Source organism: Tauraco erythrolophus, chromosome 23 (assembly GCF_009769465.1).
Source record: "Tauraco erythrolophus isolate bTauEry1 chromosome 23, bTauEry1.pri, whole genome shotgun sequence".
NCBI lineage: Eukaryota > Metazoa > Chordata > Aves > Musophagiformes > Musophagidae > Tauraco > Tauraco erythrolophus.
The window spans coordinates 6,409,945-6,431,150 of NC_141487.1; the positions used below are offsets into that span (position 1 = coordinate 6,409,945).

Here is a 21,206-nt window from a genome sequence, read left to right on the forward strand (position 1 = left end):
CATGCTGCTTTCAGATAACTGCTTTTTTTTCTTTTTTCTGAAATTCTGGTGCCTGCCTCTCAAATAGGAGGAGGAAAGAGTGGGGCTTGGGTTTTTTATAAGTGATTTTTTGGTGAGCTTTTTTTTTTTTTCTTCTGTGGTGTGTGTGGGAGGAATTCAGGCTTAGAAGAGGGGAGCATGTAGCATTTCCTCTCTGCCCCTCTCTTCTGTAACCCTGCCTTAGTACAGCATAGTGCAAGGGACAGCTGTTACTGTTTGATGCAGTGACTTACACAAACAGCCTTTGAAAGTACTTCCGTTTCCTCTCCTCATCAGCAGTCGCTCTCTTGCCGAACTGTAGTGGCTTCTTCCCTGGTACAAAGTCATGTCTGTTGCATTTAGGATGTGGCATGTTACAGAGCAGAGTTCCTTTGAGGTCACCCAAAACCTGGTTTAATGGTCACAGCCTGGGCTGGTAGCACAGGAACAACTGTGGGAGTGAGTCAGCCGAACAGTGGAACGAAGCACTTTGGGCAGTGGTGGCTCTGGAGCTGAAAGGTGGCTGCCACGCTCTTGCTGGGCTCCAGTTTGCTTGTTTCCACCTTCGACTCTTCTGTAGTTGTTGGTGCAGCAGTTCTGCAGAGCATGCCAGAGTCTGTCAGTGATCTGGGGGCATGTGAATCGTAGAGCAGGAAGCAGAGAATTCTTCTTTTCTTTATTTTTTTGAGACTCTCAGGTTTTACCTGCTTGACCAAGCAATAAAATACACATTGGGTAACTTGTGTTTCTTTTTTTCTCATGAATAAACCAGAATCTCTCTCTGTTTTGGTTATAAAATGACTGTTGGAGTGCCAGGTTGCAGGAAAGGATGAAAATTTTGACTTCTAAAGTTCACAGAAGAAACGATACTGGTTTAAACACTCTCCTGCAGTGGGAGCAATGTGCAGCTGAGATGCCTGGCACCACCATGATTAATCTCCCCTTCGTCCATGAGAGAAGGAGAAGAATTACAGAGAAAGCCAGTTTGTCAGAACAGACAGCCCACTTGATCTGGTAAGAGGGTGTTCTTTGTTACGTGGCAAGTCAAAGTGATACAGACTATTGCATTCAAATAAATAAAGGAAGAATCCTAATAACCTCTTGAGAGACTGTGGAGTTTCCACTCTCAGTTTGCATGGTGAAGAGCCACAAGGTAGGCAGAGGGGAAGACAGCAGTTGTTTTTGACCTCTCTTAAGGCCATCCTTGCCTTTGGCAGTGAGGATCGAGTTAGTGGGTGGTCCTGATACAGAATAGGAGGACAGCCCATTTCTAGGTGACCCCTCGTGAGAAATGATGCCTCTCTTCCCCACTGTTGACTTTTGACAGCATGGGAAGGAAAGGCAAGATGCTTCAGGTTACTCCCTCCCTTCCTGTGCAGTGTGCTGGCTGGTAGCTGCTTTAGTCCCTCAGGGACTAATTCCCAAAGACGATGACAGAACTTTGGAGGAGTCCTGGGTCTCTACCACGGACAAGGAGAGCCAAAGCTGCTGTGTTGCTAGTGTGGTACCTCTTTGTGCTTTTCTTGTGCAGCCTAGCTGCATAAGTACCCAGAGACAGGGTTGCTGTGACAAGCTGCAGTGGTTTTTCAACACAAGAAGCGGGGCTTGTTTGTGTTCCATACCCTGACGTGCCCATGTGTTTTTACACAGTCATTTTCCTGCAAGGGAATGGCAGCAAAGTCTTGCCATTCCCTGCTTTGAGGGGAAGTGAGAGTGCAGCTGCAGGCCCGTTTCAAAGTGTCTCACTGAAGCACTGGTACCTGGTTTCGGAGAGGCTGGTCTTGCTCTGCAGACTGCTGGGACTGGAGGGCAGGGCAGGCTGGAGGTGACCAAGGGTGGCTTTGGGTGGGAGCGTTGTGCCTCCCCGTTCCAGGGGGTACATGGAGAGAACTGAAGCCTGCACTCGTGCTCTCTCCCCAGGTCTGGGGGGACACGTCACTAGCGGGGCAAATGCTCAGTCTTGGATCTGAGTGACAGCTTTTCATCTTGGCTTCCTGTGGTTTCTCTCTGCAGAGCAACGTGGGAGAGCTCTGCAGAGTGTCTTGCAGGGCAGTTTGCTCTGGTGTTCAAACTCTACGCAGAAGAGCTTAGCAGTGACCTTGCAGTTGTGAGGACTCTTCGGAGAGGCTCATGTGCTCATTGCAGCTTTTGCATGAGAGATGATGATCTGAGCTCTGGTAAGTTAACTTTCTAACTGAATTTATTTTGAGCCTTTATAGGGCAGGAAAGCAAACCAAAACCTGGTGCTGTTTGGGTGTTACTCAAGCTAATAGCTACTGCAGGCTCAGGTATCACTGCTTTCTTTTTTTCTTTTTTTCTTTTTTTTTTTTTCTTCCCCTCTCTCAATAGTTGCAGTGCGAAAATACCTGCATTGATGTTTCTGTAAATGTTTCCCAACTTCTGGTTACAATAAAACCCTATTGGGCTTGTTATCAAATCCAGTAGCTGAGCACCCCACGTTCAGCTGTCCAGACGGTCAACTAACTGGCTAAATCTGCAGTTAGCACAAACAACTCTTGTGGGTTTTTGCTTTTTAAAAAAATCCCAGAGCAACTGTTAAAAGTAACCTAAAGATATTTAATTGAGGAACATGCTCTCTTAGCATTATAAGATACACCATCAGTAGAGGACTTCTGTAGAAACTCCTAGTCTGAATTGGTTTTTTTTGTGTCTGCCGTTAGTACTTGTTATTTTATCAAGGGGTATTTAGCATTCTTTTCCTTTTTGTGTTTTTGCATTACTGATTTTTTTTCAGTTGATTCAATTTGGACATCCAGTACAGGGGGAGATCTGTCTTTCTGATTGACAGTGATGCTTTAAAACTAAAACCAGAAAAACCTCACGCTTGTCCAGAGTTCAAAGACAGAACTTGGTTTTATATGAAAACATTTCTAATAATTTAATGAACTCAAAATCCAGTGGAAACTTTGATGTGTGCTTTTCTGTGTTTTTTGGTTTTGTAAACCAAATAACTTTGTACAGGAACAGAAGTTTGTTGGTGCTTTCTGGTTGTCTGGAAGAAGAAACAGCTTCTCTCCCCCTACAAAACCCAACCAACCCAACAAAACAACCCTGGGAAACAAAGCTGAATTTGGAATTTGATCAGACTCCTTAATTTTAAAATGGTGGAGAAGTAAATGGTGCTTTATTACTAGAGATGAAAGTGGCTATATACTTGGAAAATATTTGTGTAGTTGTAAACTCTGTCACTTCTATTACCTCTCACAGGGAATGAAAATATTTTCCCGCAGATTGATGTATGTGGTGGAGTCCTGCAGTGCATACAGAACTGTTTGGAACTGGGTAGAAGGCCAGCTTCTAAAACACTTCTAAAATGCTCCACATTAATGATTTATTACTCCACCCCTCCCCCTGCCCTCCACTGTTTCTTACTTCTGCTGTAGTTGAGCTTCAGTGGATTCATGTTACTTGCTGGGCTGTATCTGGGGATGGTGGGCACTGGTGGGTACGAGCGTCTCTGTGACAAGCTTCTGCTACTTGACAGCCATTGAGGTATCGGAGTTGCCCACTGCCCACTCTTAAGACATAATGTGGGATCTTATTTCAGATGAGGAGGGATTTAGGGGGTTAAGTGAGACTACAGGGGCTGAAAGCAAATGACATTAGCGTAGCACCATGGTGCATGCAGCTCCTGTACCTTTGGTAGGGCCTTGTAGCCATCCTGCCAGGGGCCCGAGTGGAATCACGTTCAGGCAGCCCTTCAGCAAGGCTCGTTTGCCACCTCCCAGCAGCCCTTACTGTGCTTGTCTGGCGAGAAGCAGCAGCTAATCAGAGCCGTTTTCCGTCCTGCCCCGGTAGTGATTTTATCTTTCCTCAGTTGCAGCACTATGCTTTGAACCTAGAAAAGAGAGATGTCGGTGGCTCTTGCTCTGGCAAAACTGTGAGATAAAAGCTGTTTCAAGTCCTACACTGCTTAAAGGCTTAGCCATGCCTGGTTTTGTATTAATTTTTCTGTGTGCGTGTGCAAGCCTTTTGCTTTTGGGTGAAAGACCCATGTAAGCAGATACCTGTGCTTGCCTACTTAAAGTGAAACTGTATTTTTTTTTTTTCCTTTCTAAGCTTCCAGTTATCATCTCGGGTGCTTTTGACTTCATTAGATAAACAGCTATTGGGAGGAAGTGTGATTTCAGAGTTTCCTTTGGAAAGCACCTGACAACCTTAGTATTTCTGTGCTCTCAATGGCTCAACTTTAGGAACTTTGTGCCTCTTGTAGCGGGGTTTAATTTCTCTGCTGCCTTTAAGGACTTCTGTTTAGGTGTCTGTGTTTAGCTTACTCAGATTTCTTTTATCTTTGGAAACTGCACTGCTGGAGTGCAGTTTATTGCTTATGTGATGTGAGGGACCTAGATGAGAGGAGTCCTGCTTGCACAGTGCCTTTTTTCTATATTTCAAACACATAAACTAGTCCTTTAGGCACCCTTTGTAACTGAGATGAGTGGTGGTTTCCCTCTGCAATGTGCCTGCAGAGTAGGTTTAGGGTGCAGTAAATTAATCCAGTAGCTTACATCGAGCCTTCCCACTTGTATATGAATGTCAACAGAGGTGGGATGGGAAGGATGGGAAAAAACCCTGTTTCTCTCAGATCATCTGCAGGCATGTTATGAGGTCTTACGGTGACCTAAGACTGTATCCTGTACTAGGTACTCCCCTGCAAATGAATGTTTGTTCCAAGAGACCTGGCACATCTTGTCTGAAGTGCTGAACCCTTCCATTTACTGTTATGTTGCAGTTGTCTGTGCTACTGATGATCCACCCTGAACCACTCTGAAAGGGGGGTGGGATGGTGCTGCTGCTTTATGATTTGGTTAACAGCTTGGTATGGATGCTAACTGCCTGTTTCAGTTCTGTGCTTTAAATACTAGTTCTTAATTTTAACAGGAAGGTTCTGCACATTGTGATGATTTTAATGCCAGTAAATACTCTGTGTCTACTGTGTAAACTGCAAATGCTTGTGGTTTAAATCATTTAATTCTCCCTTATAGCAACATCACTTTCCATCTCAATATACCAAGCACAGATCTCTGAACCACAGAGTTCACCAGATGGAAAATCGCTCACTCGTGTAGCTTCATCTCTTACCTACTTGAGATGAAATAAAACTCAAGAACCTCCTGAGGTAAGGGATGGCTTAAGACTTTTTTATCCCATGTTAGATATCCCTACACTCCAGCCAAAATCATGGCAGATATTCCCTGGACTGAAGGAGTCTCCAATCAGACAGCTGCCAATGCCAGTTCAGAATTCAGCTTGAAGGCAGACTTCCAGTATTCCTTGTTTACCGTCATCTACAGCATCGTCTTCGTGCTGGGACTGATGGAAAATGTCTTAGCTCTGTACTGCCTGTCCTGCAAAGTAAAGCACGCTTCTCATTCCTACATATACATGCTTAATCTGGCTCTGGTAGACACCTTGTTTGTTTGTGTGTTGCCTTTTAAAATTCATTACCACCTGAATCGGAACAACTGGATCTTTGGTGACATGGCTTGTAGGATAACTGGGACTTTGTACTACATCAACATCTATCTCAGCATTGCCCTTTTCACCTGCATTTGTGTTGATCGTTACATTGCAGCGTTGCACCCCTTCACTTACATCCAGATCAAAGTCATCCATTGTGTGATGGTGGTCACAGGCCTTTGGGTGGTTGCTCTAAGTGTAATGGTTTCGCTTATCCTTGGAGGTCCCCTTCACAACAACGGTGTGAGGAACACGACAGCATGTTTTGAGAACTTTGCTACGAGTAGCTGGACTTCCCGCATGGCACCTTACAACATCCTGGCCTTAGTTTTTGGTTTTGTGATCCCATTTTCTGTCATTCTGATCAGCTACCCTCTCATTGCTAAGAGGATCTCCCAGATCAAACACAGCATTCGCAAGAGGAAGGCCCTGAGCACTATCTACATCATCTTGGTCATCTGTACTTTGTGCTTTCTCCCGTATCATCTCACTCACTTCCTCCACTTTTTAATGAGAATCCAGGTCATCCAGAATGAGTCGTTTACCAACTTGATCTACAAAATGCGAAGGGTCACCTTAGCCCTCGTGAGTTTCAACAGTTGCCTTAACCCACTCTTGTACTACTTCACCTCTTCCAGCAAGCAATGGCACTTCAACTTCAAGCTCAGATTCAGGTCTAAAATGGTGTACACAATCTCTGACCAGAAATTCGAAGAGTCCTGCTATGTTTACAAACTACAACAGAGACGTGGAAATAAAAAACACAGAGGTGGAATCAACTGATCTACTTAAAGTAAGTACAGCATTCACCTTTCCAACTGTTTCTTCCAAAACCAAGCTGTGAAACCTGCCATTCTTTCAGGCAGTGGTGGTTACATTAAGGCAAGACCAGAGGGAAGTGCCTAAGAGCGATATATTTTTATTAGCCAACTAGGACAGTACTCGGAGGAGCTGTGTTCTCTGGCAGTCTAGACAGCCCATGGTGAAACATGCTGTGTTCATGCATGTTGCTGTTTTGGTCTCCTTTTGTTCAACTTTGGGGTTGGTAGGAGAACACAGGGCTCTCTTTTGGAATGCAGTACAGCCCAGGAAAGGGTTACTTGAAAGTAACCAGCTTCCTCATTGACACCAATGCTGAAAGCTGAGTGGAGGGGGTAACTACTGCTTGGCTTTTCCCTGTTTTGGAGGGATCCTGTTTTCTCCCTCGGGGCACACTGTAGCCAGCAGGGTTCACAAACTGCTTTCTGCCTACATTCCACAGCCAAATAAGGGCTTCTCATCCCTTCTTGTGCATCAAGTGATTGGCTTCCTGAGGAGTAATTTATACAGGGTTTCTAGCACTGCCTGCCTATGGATTCGAGTTGGACATCTGTTAATGCAAGTTTAGAAGATAACGGATCCAGGTATTTATCAGTCAGTCAGCCCTGAGCAGGACCAGTGGTCAACAAGCTCCTCTTGCCACACAGTCACTGAGGGAAGTCACTGTGGGAGCTGGCACGGCTCCTTACACTGTGCAGTCCTGGGGAAACGTCAAAGCTCTTTTCAGCCGTTGTGTTTGTATCACAAAGTGTAGCTCTCTGACCTGTTTCACCCCTTCTCTTGTATCAACAGAACCACACAGCTGCTGAGAACTGCTGAGTTTTCCACCCTGTGAAGCATGAGACTTTGGAAAGAATTTATCATTAGTGGGTTATCAGAGTCGCCAGAAAGCCACTGGCCTGGCTGACAAACCTACTTAAAAGCCAATTGTTTACTTAAGAGGAAGTGATTTTTGCTAACAGATGTACAGGCTCACGGTTCTGTTCCTTCCCACGCCACCCCCAAACTTTATGAAGCCCATAAATGCTCTTGGCCTGCAGGCACAGAAGGCTGCTGGGCAATGAGAGCGGAAGGGAAACTGGCATGGGGCTTGTTTAATGGGGAACAAGGTATGCCTGGCTGTGGCAATGTGCTGAATCAGTATTGCCATTTCCACATGTGCAAAATGCAGGCTGAAAGCCACGCTTTGACCTGGCACATTGCAGCAGGTGGTTGGGGTTCCAGGTTGTGCTGTGTTACTGGACTTGTAAGAACTGCCATAGACCTTAAAAGAGGGAGGGAGTAGGATTATTGTGGCAGAATGGTGTGGGGCGATAAACAATTGTGTCTCCATGTGATGTAGTAACTTCTCTTTGCACAACAATGGGCATTGCAGCTGCTGGCCCTATTCAGCCTGTTTTCTGATGGCAGCTGATGCCACAGTCTGTTCTCTGGTCAAGGACAAGAGGTAAGAGGTTTGGAAAACAACTCGTGTGTAAGGGTAGGTTGGGGTCTTGATTTGCAGAAAACCCCCCCTGTGCATTATGATGGCAAGCAAGGGTCTTGAATTTGAGAGGCTGTATTGATCAGTTAAAGCCAATCAGTAAACCACTTTAGCAATCTGAGACACATGCAGCAAGCAAACCAAGAGCAGATCTGACATTATCGTGACAGGGCTAAAGCTTTGCAATTGATGGCTTTTGTGGGTGCAGTATGAAACTGGTTAGGATGGGCCTGACTTGAATGAGTTATTGCTATGTGCAGTTCGACTCATGCTGAAGGGACACCTATTACTAATGCTGGTTGGCAATGACTTCTCCCTTTCTGTCTTGTGCTTTTAGCTTGGAGGAATTTTTTTTAAATATTGGTGAGAAAACCTGCTCAAACTTTCCTAAAACCTTAAAAGTAATGATTCCTGTGTTCCTCTACTTAGCTGGGCTTGGTGAGGCAAGTGCAACCCCTTGCACTTGTAAAATGGAGATGAGGAGAGTCTTCTCTCGTTGGGGGAAGTATAGATAAAAAAATAAAGTTGTGCTGCTGGGTAAATAGCATGTTTAGGGCTTTATACTCTTGCCTCATTACTTATACTTTGCATATTAATCGTGAAGCTTTGAAAGCTCCTTGTTTTGACCCCTCAGGCCTGTATTTATCTACCCCTATTACCATCACAAATCTGATAGAGCTGTTCTGCCCTGTGCACGTAGTCCAGGAATTAGTTCAGTGCAGGAGTGGGGGGTCAGCACACGGCTCTTGCCTCTGCTTATACTGCACAGAAAATTACTGTAGTGTAGAACGGCACTGCTGAGGTTTTAAGGGAAATGAGCAGTGGGAGGGGAAGAATGCTGCGTATCTTTCACCTTACAGAGTAAGCAACTCAACACTTGTTCCTCCAGACTCTTCAAAAACAGCCTGTACTGACTCCCTGGGCAGGTTTCCAATGAGGGAAGATCACAGTACTGCTACATGGTACGTACTGTCATTGCAGTAATTGGAGAAACACTGCAACTCCTTTATTAAAACAAAGCCAGGAAAAAAAACATTGATAATGTAAACAAAATAAAATCTGAATCTCTCTGAAACATCACTGTGCCTGCTGCTCTGTTGCTCATGAGGTACTCTGTGGCAGTCCTTTTTTCAGAAGGGATGTGAGATAGCTGCCCAGCTCTTCATCCTGGGGAGAACAAAGAGAAACAGGATGAAAGTGGTCTTCCACTTGACTTTCCCACTTGGGGCAATAAATTAGACTCTGGCACCTAGAAATAGACTGAAATAATTCTTGGACCCAGTGAAATCTAATGCTAGCAGTGTTCAAAAATGGAAACCAATCCAGTTAGCACAAATGCATTTCTGGGTATTCTTTCAAAATATCAATGTAAAACTCCCATTTGTCAAAGCAGGTGAAAATGACCATTTTCCTTGAAAGCAAAGAATAAAGAACCACAAATGATTTTTTTTAATTTTTTTTTTTGCTTTGCCCTCAAGAAGGGATTTTCTTGCTGTAAAGAAAGCATTTAAAAATACAGTCATAGGAAGCATACTTTGGAAAAGTAGACAACATAATGACTATGTTCAATCTTACCACACTTTCATGTTAGCTAGCTTTCTGCTTTTGTTTGAAGTTTTATATTGTATTTCTTAGGTGTAAAATACTTCCACACTCTCCATTGCAGTAGTGATACAGCTGAGTTTAGAACCTGGATACTAGTGTCCTCAAACCACAAACATAATTGTAATTAATTATAATTGTGTAAGGGTAACTACTCCAGTTGTCTTGAGTTCAGTGGTCCCAGAGAAAGCTGAGTCAGTAAAGCTCCTGTAATAATTTGTACTAAACCTAAAATGGTAAAGAAAACAACAGTGACTAACCTCATCTTTCACTCAGACTACTTCAAAACAGAGTGATTAAGACTCACCCTTATGATAGCAACCCACATTGTAGGACAGTTTTGGACTGTAAGGAGTTAAGATCAGAGTTGCTTGAAAAGTATGTTTTCAAGTATTCCTACCTGGTAAGTCCAGGAGACAAGCAGAACTTTGGTTCCTTGATCCTCTGAGTGCGCTGTAGCTTGGATAAGAATGGACTCTACTGTTATAGAGCCATCAGGGAGATGCTGCACTGAGTAATCTTTCAGGACCCTGGTAAGATAGATGTATCATTTATTTTGGATGGGATATGCATACAAGCTGAAGGGTGGGTCACCTCCTGTATCTCTGAATCCCCAACATCAGCATACTGTTACTACTTTTAGCTGTGTCTCTGAGCCAGCACCCACTGCCCAAGGGAGAATGGGGCTGATTCAAAGCTTCCTTATTTTGATGCTTATATAATCACATAGGATTTCCTACAGAATTTCTTTCTGGCTTTCATGATAGCTATAGTTCCAGTCTGAACCCTGTTCACCAGAGCAAAGGACTACTCACAGAGTCGACTAGCTGCCTATGGGAAGAAAACAGCTTTTAAGGTTCATCTGCTGCTAGCTTTCGAACAGCTTTAAGAGGGGTCTTGACCCTATGCTTGATGGTCTCACTCCAAACAATTGTACTAACTTCACCTAGAAGCAATAGTGACAGCAGCAAACCAAGAGGAACAAAGATTTCAGGTGGACTGCTCCAGCTTAGCAAAGACCATGAGCTTGTAGGCTGATTACCAGCCTCTGCTATTGCAGTGTAACCACTGCTCTGGTTATATGGACCATAGCTATATGGACCAAAATTTAGAGCAGTTGTGTCTTTTGGGCTGCTGAGAATTTTCTCTTGGTAACTCTCTGGGGCTGGTCCGGAAGGACAGAAAGGAGGGGGCACTTGTACTACCTCTATTAAGGCTGATAAGCTGGAGTCCATCACTGGGGGAGGAAAAGCGAACACTTGCCCTTTGAGATGGTTGTATACACGAAGCACTGTCTCGTGTTCTTTCCGTGGATCCTGAATGTGAACACGGCAGGTGAAACGCAACTGATGTTCTGCAAGGCCCAGCTCCTTCAAAGCCTGCTCAGGAGAAACCAGACGGAAACTCTGCAGAGGAAAAACACAAATCCATTATAGGCTATTTCTTTGCGCTTTCTGAAGTTTTATTCCTCCTCTGTGGTCAGCTGCATGCAAGTTATGTGTTCATCACTGCAAAAGTTCGGCAGGTAAGGTCATCTCCTTTCAATCTCTGAAATATCTCAGCACGTTTCAGTTACTACTGCAACCAGTAACAGCCAGGCATGAGTGTACGATGGACAGCAGAGGTAGAGGCAAGACAGATTATTTAGTCTACCTAAATAATCATACCAGTTCTTTATTTCCCAACATTAAAGTCGCTCTCTGAATGAAAGTTGGTTTAACCTGTCTACTGGGGGGAATGATTTGTTTAAATCTAAACATGAGGTTACAGAGTAAGAACTCCTGCCTTGGCACCTTTCCACGCTTGTCTAACAAAGGTCTACCAACAACAGACTGCTGCTTGATTCTTTTGATTTTTACAGGCACAGTGAATCAAAACTGTCTTGGATTCACAGGCTGAAAACCACAGCCTCCTCAGCATGTCTGCAGCAGCACCCAGTAGGCTGCAGGGGGCCAGAGCAAAACACAGACTTTGAACAGACGTAGCTCTTCAAATTTATTTGTTTCCTGTTACTTCATCCATAAGCATTCATGAGACTAACCAGTAAAAATTCTACCACCACAACACCTGCTAATGAATAGCAAGATACTAAATTCTGGAGTTATGGGACTAGTGAAGACTATCAGTCAAGACAACTGCCAAGATAGAGTCGGCCTTGCAGATTAATCTGCCCAGGTATGGTGCTACTGGGCTCCTTCCAACAAACAAGGACTCCTTATCTTTATTTTAGTTCCTTGTTCACCCAGACCTTACTTATGAATGATGTCAACACACTCATACAGAGGACACGACAATTTTACTTACATTATCCTTCATAATTAGCGTACCATGCATTAGCTTTGGCTTTTTGACATCTGGTAAGAGACCTAAACAAGGCCAATGGAAGAGAAAGATGACATGGTTAATGACGATGCACTTACTTTTCATACATAAGACAACTGCTACAGGACTTAATAGATATTGAATTTCTGAGTCCTTGCTAAGCTTCAGAGACTAAAGGACAAGAGAACAAAGATGTAAAATCTTAAAAGTACATGGTGCTTAAACCATTATTGGTACTCTGCAGACACGTAGTAACCATGCTTGGTAATACAGAACAACTGCCTCTCTTCCGATATCACTTCCTCATTTGAGAGGTTTTAGATTTTTCTTAAATTGAGTTTATAAAAGTAATTCCAGTTTTCACTGACCTAGATAGTAAAAGTGTACATGGAGTTTGTTTCCATAATGATTGGGCAATGAGTAGCAAACAAGGGGTGTGTGTATTTTTAAACATTACTGAATATATACTCACACCATAGTAACCAGTTTATTTCACAGGAAGCCCTCTCAACCACTAAATGCTGATAAAACCTGTTCTGTCACAGGAATCACTAATTAAGTCACCACTGCTACAAAGAGCCCTGCAGCACTGTTTCCACCTAATACAAATACCATACAACACAGTGGCAGGGCCCAAAAGATTAAATTCTTGGTTAAAAACGTGTCACCTATTGCTGTTTCTCTCTTCAAGAGTCCCAGGGATATGTCCACTGGAATGCTGGGATTGGTGAATATTGTTGTAGTCTCTCCATTTGCAGGCATGTAACAGTTGACATCTGCAATGTAAACGAGCAATGTCAGCAAACCCAGACTGTCATTGCACCCCCAAGTAGCATGCAAGCGTCCCTAGAGTAGATGGTGCTGTGATTTGGGCAGAAGCCTACTGCAGCTGCTCAGGACAGGAAGTGAAGTTTAACAGCAATCTGCTGAAACTTAATACCAGGGGTTTGAAACAAGCTGGAAAGTACAACAGCCGCTCAGACTTAAGGCTAACAACCTTTCCAGAACCATCAAAACCCCAATGGGGCAATACCTGCTAACCCAGCTAGCCTTAACTCCTGTGAGGGGTAAGAAGATAACAGGCTGCAACTAAAACTGCCTGCGCTCTGATGTTGGTAACAAATTACTGCAAAGAAATCTGCAGACAGTAAGTGATCGTCCACTCCTAATTCTATGCTTTCTCCACTCGTCATTTGTTAGCTGTTTCCAAGGAATTAATTATGTTTTTTCTGGAGCTCCATTCCCCTTAACTGAAGTTCCTAAATTACAGTTTCAGGTGTACCCTGTCTGCCTTGGCTTCTTTTAGGAGTCTACAGAAATACAAATTCAGTAAGTGCTGAACTGTAACAATACAAATATAAGAAAACAAGTCCAAATGAGCATTAAAATTAAATGGGCTTAGCATGTTACAGTATCTGCAACATATCTTAGTTAATTTATTGAGGGTGACTGGTCCTGTCAACTACATTATGCCTAACTCTGTGCTGAGGCCCAGTGAATGAAGTATGTCAGCTTTTAATGTCTTTGTTCTACTGCCATTCCCTCCTCAGCCCCAACACTATACGTACGAAATTCCTGTTCTATTTTCTGCTTCAGAAACTCCATTTTCTTTGCTTCACCATGGACCAAGAGAACGTTTCGTGGCTCTGCCTGGCGAATCAGCTGCATTATTCCCTTGGCATCTGCATGGGCACTGAAGGACATGTACTCCACCTGCATCTTTACTTCCAGCTGTGGAGGAGCAGAAAGCACAGGGTTTGTGAATAGGGAATTGCGTTGGCTCACTACAGCTTGCATACCACACACAAACAGACACAGGCTGCTCTGTATTTAGTTTGAAGAAGGAAACAGAACACTTGAACTGGAAAACAAGGTTGGAGAGGGAGCTGCTTATCAGCAGAGACTGAATATGATGCTGTACAGTGAAGCTTTCAATAACTTACAGGATCAAACTGCCCAGTTTCAGAGCATAACACTTGGTCCGCATTTGCCAAAACAAATCAATGCTTAAGGACAGCTGGTATCAGAAATATGCCTCTGACAGTGTCTTATGGCAGAAAGAGACACACTGTTGCCAATGCAAAGGAGAAAAAAAAAACTAGTCCAACTCCAAAAAAAAGTTACTTGAGCATTTTGAATGTTGTATGCAGCACATTCCCATTACATGGTGTCTAACTCCACCTAAAGTTCTGAAAAACTTCCCTCCAAATCATCTTCCTTCCTCCTTGAAAATAAAACTTACTATTTGTCTTCCTTCCATTTCCAGCTTGCGCTGCCCACTCAGAATCTTATGGCCCACAGTTCCCTGCACGCAGTAGCCAGGCATGATGACCTGAGAAGGAAAACACACAAATCTACAAACTCTGCACATGGACTGTGCATAGCATAGCTGCTGTTAACGTAAAACCAGCTACAAATGCATAATACTGGTGTAAGTTTGTGCACAACCATCCTTCACTGGAAAGATGCTTGCTTTGTGCTGCACCCTGTGAACACCTAACACCAAAATGAAATTAGAAAGCAAACTGCTGAATCTACACACTAAATAAGAATTACTGCTAGTTACAAATGCCTTTGAAGCAGCTTCAAAGTAATGAAAGCACTTCTGGAAATCAAATCTCCTGTGTGAGATGTGGGCATCCTCTGCTTGGCCTGTCACACATAGGAAAGAAAATTCAGAGCTTGAAGGAGTTCACTAGAGGACTCATGTCGTTTAACCCTAGATGCTCAGGAAAAGCTTTCCTGCAACCTTTGTTCTTACGACTGTCAGTACCACTATCATATTAACACAAAATAGCACGCAAGGAAACAGAATTTCTTACCATATTCTTTTCATTCCCTGCCCATTTCCTGAAGATCTGAAGGGACTGTCCTGCATGAAGCATACCAGGTGTTGCAAACACAACCTAGAATTCAAAGATGTGCCAAGAATCACCACAAAAACAAAGTTTTTTTCTCATACAATATAAAAATACCCTAAAACTGTGAAGAGTATCCACTAACACGCAATACTGCACACTTAATACATCAAAGCTCTAATGAGAATTTTTGCTATTTTTTTGGTTTTGCCACCTTGTCTAATTTTCACATAAGTTGAACTACAATTTTAGGAATTTTTTGTGAGCATCCACAGTGTCTGATAAAAACTTTTAAACAGTTTTGTAATGGTACTATCATGCTTGACAGACTCCTCTCTCAGCGACTGCCCAATAAACCAGTCAGAAATGAAATCAGCATTCAGAGCTCGTGTTGTAAAGGATCTGTCTCCTGACAAGTCAGCAGAATATACTGTAAAAATTATAGTCTGAATCAGGTCCAGAGGTACAGATTGTATAAACATGCAATCAATTTTCTCTGTGCATTTCACCTTTATAGAAATAAAGATAGAAAGATCTTTAATAGCTACACAGATAAAAGCACTGAGATGGCCTGACCACAAAAGGATTTTAGATGGATGCTGATATTAATGGGGTAGAGGATACTTAGTTTTTGCAGACTGCCTATTTCCCTTAGCCAGGAACAGTGTGGTATAAAAATAGCTCCCTGACACTCCACATCTCTCCATTTCCTTGCTAACGCCCACCTACCATAGGCCCTGGATTGTCTGCAAAGGCCCGATCAAACGCTTTGATGTGTTTGAATTCAAACATGTTCCTCTGCACAAACGTTTTCCGAATTTTCTGATTAGTCCAGGTGATGAAGAGCTTGTAATAATGATTGGCCTTCTCTGTCAGTCCCGTGGAAAAATAAATTGGAGCCTTCAAATTCATTCTTTCCCTGTAGAAGGAAGCATTCCAGAGACCTGAGAGGGTCAAATGAGGATCCCGGCTATCCATGCTGAAAGTCCATAAACCTGTTTACTCTCCAAAGATTTTTTTCTGCATCCCCTACTCCCAGTGAGCTATAAATCAGTATTATGACAATGCTACATCACTATGCATTAACTTCCTACAACGTAGGCTTTAGTCCAATTCTCCTCCTCACCCACTGCAGACAACTTCCTTCCATTACAAATATGAATCGTTCTGCTCTGGGAAATAATTAAAATCAGTATCACTTGGTATTATCAAAAACATTTGCCCACAATGCTTATGTGTAATTTTAATACTTGTTCATCCCTCCTCCCTCTCCCATGAAAACAGTTGTACAATGTAGCAAAGATACAATAAATTTTTTTAAAGGACAGTTCATCCTGCGTGATTAGGGGAGGAGTGGAGAATGACTCTGGATAAGAAAAGGGTTAGTTTACTGCTTAGAGTCAGGAACAATAGAAAATACAATGGAAAAAAGTAATTCTGCAACTGCCAGCATGGGCTGACATGCAGAGGAATACCAGTGAGAATACTTGTACCAAACAGACATGAAAGAATCAGAAACCTGCCAGGACCACAACAGGAGGAGGACAAAAGGAGGTGGTATGTGCACAGAAGAGGCTGCACTCACCAGAAGGTTTCCAATAAAATGCAAAGTTCTTGGGCACGTCCGAGGGCAAAAACTGGGATAAGAACCTGCAATTGAGTTACGATTTACGGTCTGTGAAAACCCGAACAGCACATAAATGACACTGCAGCATTACCATTTCTGAGCAAGTCCCTCAGTTTCCTCTCACTTTCTGGTATTTTTTTATCAGATATTCTGATATCTTTTCGTAATGTCTTTTCCTAGGCGTGCTCTTTATGTGGTGTTAAAAAGAGAATCTCAAAAAAAAGTTTTGTGTTAGCAAAAACAGCCAGGCAAGTGAAAGCCACAAACGAGGTACTGGAGCATCATTTACTGTATGGTAAGCACGTGTGCCATGCACTTAGAGGGGTTTTATGGTAACAGACAGCACAGTGCTGAACAGCACCAAGTAGGACACTGAACAGACCAGTGGCTACACTGGACATCATTTCTCATGGAGTTTAAAAGCAGTAATTGACCAGTCTCAGTTCTTAATTTACATGACTAAGAGGACGGTTCAGTATACAAGATGCAAATCAAGTTAATTTTGCCTTCATCCTCCATATTTGCAGACTGTAAGCATAGCATTTCCCTTACTGTCTCATTAACTTACAGTTTGGCTTTCTTCTTGGCATAGTTTAAGTGTTTAAAGTACAGACAGAGGAATATAAAAATGCCTTCAGGTAGTGGTCATACATAGGTGCCTGAGTGAGTTAATAATTACACAGCACTACAGAGACAACAAGAGCTTCACAGAAGAAAACCCACATAACTTAGATTATCAAACAGCTCACCTTCCCTCCTCTTTCTACAGTCTCATGAACTTTCTTCAAGAAGTCTCTTTCCCTGCAGCGTTTGGAATCTCTGATAGTTGTGGCATAGGTGGATTCACTTATTAATAAATCTGGACGACACTTATCGATCCAGGCAGCACTAAAACAAAAGGAATTTAAAGAAAGCCAAATGAAAGATGGGTGGAGAATGTCACTGTCTCCATTTGCAGACAGGAAAACAGGTACACAGATGTGCACCAGCGTGCCCAAAGTCACCTAGGAGTCCCGTGGCAGCATCAGGACTCCTCCCTTTGCAGGCCATGCTTTCTTTAAATTAATCCGGCTCAGAATAGAGACTACAGATTTTGAAAAGCAATTCTTCTCCAGTCCATTACTTGTTTTAGATGTATTAAAATGTTATTCTAAATAACATGAATATTATAAATCTCTCAATATGCCAGGAAAAAAAAAAAGAACATTAAAGTTTGTGATTGGCACTCTCTTAGAAAGTAAATACATTTAGAAGATACCAAGACATTTCAAACCAATTATTATGCAGCCTTAAAAATAGATTAATTTGAGTATACAGAAGATTACATTAAGGTCTATCTGGAAGAATCAACATAAATCTGTTCACTCTCATAATTCAAAATTGCATTTATCTTTCCAGCAAAGATATCGTTCAATGTTCCAGTCTCCCAACAAAGAACCAATGCTGATGAGCCCCTAGCATTAACAGAAGCTGTGCTAAAACCCTCCTGTCAGCACTACATACAAACTCACAGAGACTCAGCTTCCTACTTACCCTAAATGTCTGTCTGGTGTCATGTTATAATCGCCCTAATGAAAGAAGATAAATCCATTAATATTCCTGAGGTAATGGAACAGGCCACCAAAAGGAGATGTAGGTATCTACAAATATTGCTGTGCATACTTACAGTGTACACAACTGACTCACATCCAACTTTAATCTGGAACATGGCTGCTCCTAGCACATGGCCTGCATAGTACGCCTTGATCTCCAGCTCCTCATCCACCTGCACGAACAGGCAAACGCTGCATTAGTGCACACATTTCTAGAAAAAAAAACTAGAATTGCTCTGCCTCCTGCAACAATCCAGTTGGTCTGATCTAAGAGTACGCAGAAATGATCACTTACCTGAACCGTCTGGTGAAGATGCACAGCAACCACTTTTTTCATACAGTCTTTAATCATTTGGGAAGTGAAGAAGTTAGTTTCCCCTTTCTTATCTACAGTTATTTTCCTGTAGTCCTCCAGGAGGATGGGACAGATGGCCTTGGTAGGATGTGTCATGTAAATGGGCCCATCATAACCAACCATTTCACTGAAATACGGTAAAGCTCCACAATGGTCCAAATGAAAGTGGCTGCAAAAAGACACAAAGGATGAAGGAGATGCTGCACAGGAATTTAGACTGCCTGGTTCTCAGATCTTGCTTCAGATTTTTAAAGCACTGCTTGACACAGAGGATCTAGCCAAAATATGCACATACAACATGTCTGGGTTGCTGGGGACAGCATACAAAGTTTTCCTCTTTCCCATTTAACCTGTGACGTGGAAGGATGCTTTCTCACCTGATGATCACGCAGTCTAGAAAGTCGGTCAGCCTTCCGTTCTGAGTGATGTAAGAGAAGTCAGGAAAGCGTCTCTGCAAAGACATGAAAGAAAAGGTTATCCATTACAAAACAAAGCCAGTTAATACTACATTACTAATCCAGCAGAACAGTGGTGTTAATGACCTGAAACACTGGAAACATGCTGTAATCCCCCTCAAGGCAAACCTGCGATAAGGCAGCAGACCACGCTACTGTCAGCAACACCCCAACAGCTGCAGGCAACACCACCAGCACTGATGTGCAGAAAGAGTCAAAGAGAAAAAGGATGGGAGGGCTGACTTAGCAAATAAATAAATTACAGCCAAGTTTATCTTCAAACCACGAGTGACCAATGCGTTTTAGCTTACCCACAGGCACTAAGGCAGAAAGCCTCAAAACTTTCTCTGTAATGGCACGTTTGCTGTGTCACGCTTTAACTCCTCCTGTCTTACAGAATATTTTTGCCATTATTCCTTTCCTACCAGTATCAGGCGACCAAACATCAGGAGTATTTCCTACCTCTCTCTCTCTAAAGCATCAGAGATGCGTGATGTGGATGCCACAAGTAATTAACTACCCAAGACCAAGCATCATGTCAAGAGCAGCCTAGCTGATGACAGGATTAATGCTTTAAGGCACAGAAGATATCTGCCCATATGAAATAGAGAAAGACCAAAACCACCAGGAATGGATCATTCACAGCTTGCTTATTATTTTTTTGAGTCCACAATGCAGGGAAAGGATGGCTGGATGGTAGCACTTCATAGGCCAGGGGCTACTTGAGGAGACGTACCTCTGGCACAAGAAGGCAAAATTTTGAAGGGGTAATAGCAGCTCATTCTCTGCCATAATCCAGCTCCAGCAGTGGCTGAGACGTGTGCCCAGTAATGCACACCTAGCTAATATTAGCCCTATGCCATGTAAAACGGGTCAGGCAACGTTCAAATAAAAAAGAGAAGAACAGGGTGGAGCAATGAACCAGGAGCCTGGCTGAGAAAAGTCAGGCAGATGCACCTTGAAGGTATCTTTACACAACATTCAGGCTTCTCTGCCGTACTTACATCATCGTTGTAGCCCATGTGCATCCCACAGTCAAGCATTACGTTTTTCCCGGCAATAGACACAAGGATACAGCTGCGCCCCACATCCTGGCCAGCTCCTGGACCCATGCAACAGAAAAACAAGTCAGAAATCTCTGGGAATTTTTACAGTCACTTCCAAATAAAAGTCTGTACAAACTTTGTTCAATAGCTCCAGCCCTTTTCTGATGCAGGAGAAGACTATATCCTTTTTTCCAAGCGATCAGATCTATTAGAGGGCAAGCAAATGTGAAGTGACTTACCCCACTTCCTGAGCTTATGAGAGAGCCTTCCCCCTGCAGCTGCAAAATTGCAGTAAATACAGGTAAATGCAGCACTGTGTCCAAATCCATGAGCAGTTCAGATGGAGGGCACGTTTGTTCTGTGCCTGCTGCTGTGCAATCACAGCTACGCAGTTTCAAGTAAGAGTAAAATAATCTCTTATCTGGAAAGGAGTAGTGTGGAACTTGGAAGTTCCAAGGGCTCTGCACCTCCCCAAATACTCTGCCTCTCAGTGAAAGCACAGACATCCGTTAAGCTCTGGTTAAGTCCACTCCGAGGCAGAAAAACAGCCATCAGGAAAAAGCAGTTCTCCTGCTCGGCACATCCTCTGCCCTCTCAGTACATAAATGTATGTCAACAGTGTTTGTGCAATCCATTAAAAAAAAAAAAAAAAAACAGAAAAAAAAGAGAGAAAAACCTGCTTCCTGTGGATCTTTAGCACTGTTAAGTGAACTAATATTCTATTTATCCTGTACAATACTACAACAACTCTACCAGTACGTACTAATGAATCCTGTAATCAAAACAGTTTGATTCTGACTTGCTTGGAAGACACAAGGAGGACAATGACAAGAATCCCGTCAGGATCAACACCTACTGCAGTGTGTCACCACGACCAGTTTGCGTGGCACACGAAGGCACGTGTGTCTCCAGCAGTCTCACACGTATTCCTTCAAATTCTAAATTCCAAAGTTTTTCAGCGTTCCCATTTCAGGACGATTTTAGATTGGACTTACCCAAAGGAGTGACTTTTATTTCAGGCATTTTGACGAACTCTAAATCCCAAACCGCACGGCAAATTATTTCAGGAACAGTCTAACGGGGCCACAAAAAGAGGAGACGACTTGGCCATGCTGACAGCCACCGCTTCGAGTGTTTTTCCGCAGCAGGCAGAAGACTTGGGCAGCGCTCCAACTTCTTCCTAGAGGGAAGGCAGTCGGAAAACACAAGTCAGATCAACACACGGATTATTAACAACTCCTGGATGTTCAGGCCCGCTTGGCTTCCATCACCATCACCACCACTGTGAACCAGGAAACGCGGACCAGCCCGCGGCCGTGAGGCGAAGGGGCAGGCGGGGAGAGACCAAGGGCTCCCGCTCCGCAGCCCGTCCGCCGGCTGCCGGAGTCTGTTCGATGTTCACACCGCGCACACGCCGCATTCCCACGCACAGCTCGCCGCGCCGCTCGCTCCCGGCCCCGCTCCCGCAGCCCCGGCCCGCCCCGGGCCCGCTCCTCGGCGCCACTGCGCAGGCGCAGCCCCCCCCCCCCGGCGCACGTGACGTCCGGCGGC

The 21,206-nt window shown here is 43.5% G+C and overlaps 2 protein-coding genes across 4 annotated transcripts; one reads left to right on the forward strand and one right to left on the reverse strand.

Moving 5' to 3' along the window:
- Positions 1-5,033: 5,033 nt before the first annotated feature.
- LOC104382023 (lysophosphatidic acid receptor 6-like) lies at positions 5,034-6,279 on the forward strand. Its single transcript, XM_009989915.2, has one exon. The coding sequence runs from the start codon at positions 5,218-5,220 to the stop codon at positions 6,277-6,279; it is 1,062 nt and encodes a 353-aa protein (XP_009988217.2). The 5' UTR covers positions 5,034-5,217.
- Positions 6,280-8,778: 2,499 nt separating this feature from the next.
- On the reverse strand, positions 8,779-21,120 carry INTS11 (integrator complex subunit 11). Of its 3 annotated transcripts, XM_086625653.1 has the most exons (18): positions 21,086-21,120; positions 20,651-20,835; positions 19,614-19,711; positions 18,532-18,605; positions 18,095-18,323; positions 17,874-17,972; positions 17,741-17,775; positions 16,957-17,095; positions 16,166-16,230; positions 15,310-15,499; positions 14,545-14,628; positions 13,965-14,054; positions 13,291-13,453; positions 12,391-12,498; positions 11,705-11,766; positions 10,664-10,806; positions 9,801-9,930; positions 8,779-8,965 (listed from the first exon to the last, which is right to left on the reverse strand). In XM_086625653.1, the coding sequence occupies exons 2-18, from the start codon at positions 20,676-20,678 to the stop codon at positions 8,900-8,902; spliced, it is 1,803 nt and encodes a 600-aa protein (XP_086481779.1). In that variant the 5' UTR covers positions 20,679-20,835; positions 21,086-21,120; the 3' UTR covers positions 8,779-8,899. The 3 variants fall into 3 exon arrangements, with proteins under 3 accessions (XP_086481779.1, XP_009988440.2, XP_086481780.1); XM_009990138.2 differs by lacking the exon at positions 21,086-21,120 and having other exon boundaries at positions 20,651-21,008; XM_086625654.1 differs by lacking the exons at positions 18,095-18,323; positions 18,532-18,605; positions 21,086-21,120 and having other exon boundaries at positions 20,651-21,008.
- Positions 21,121-21,206: the final 86 nt, after the last annotated feature.

Excerpts from the sequence above, each read along its gene's own strand:
- LOC104382023 (XM_009989915.2), top strand. The coding sequence starts at position 5,218 with ATGGCAGATATTCCCTGGACTGAAGGAGTCTCCAATCAGACAGCTGCC.
- INTS11 (XM_086625653.1), bottom strand. The coding sequence starts at position 20,678 with ATGCCTGAAATAAAAGTCACTCCTTTGG. Across the intron at positions 14,629-15,309 it reads CAGACAATCCAGGGCCTATG|GTTGTGTTTGCAACACCTGG; the intron begins GTAGGTGGGCGT and ends TTTGAATTCTAG. Across the intron at positions 11,767-12,390 it reads GAAGAGAGAAACAGCAATAG|GTCTCTTACCAGATGTCAAA; the intron begins GTGACACGTTTT and ends GGCCTTGTTTAG.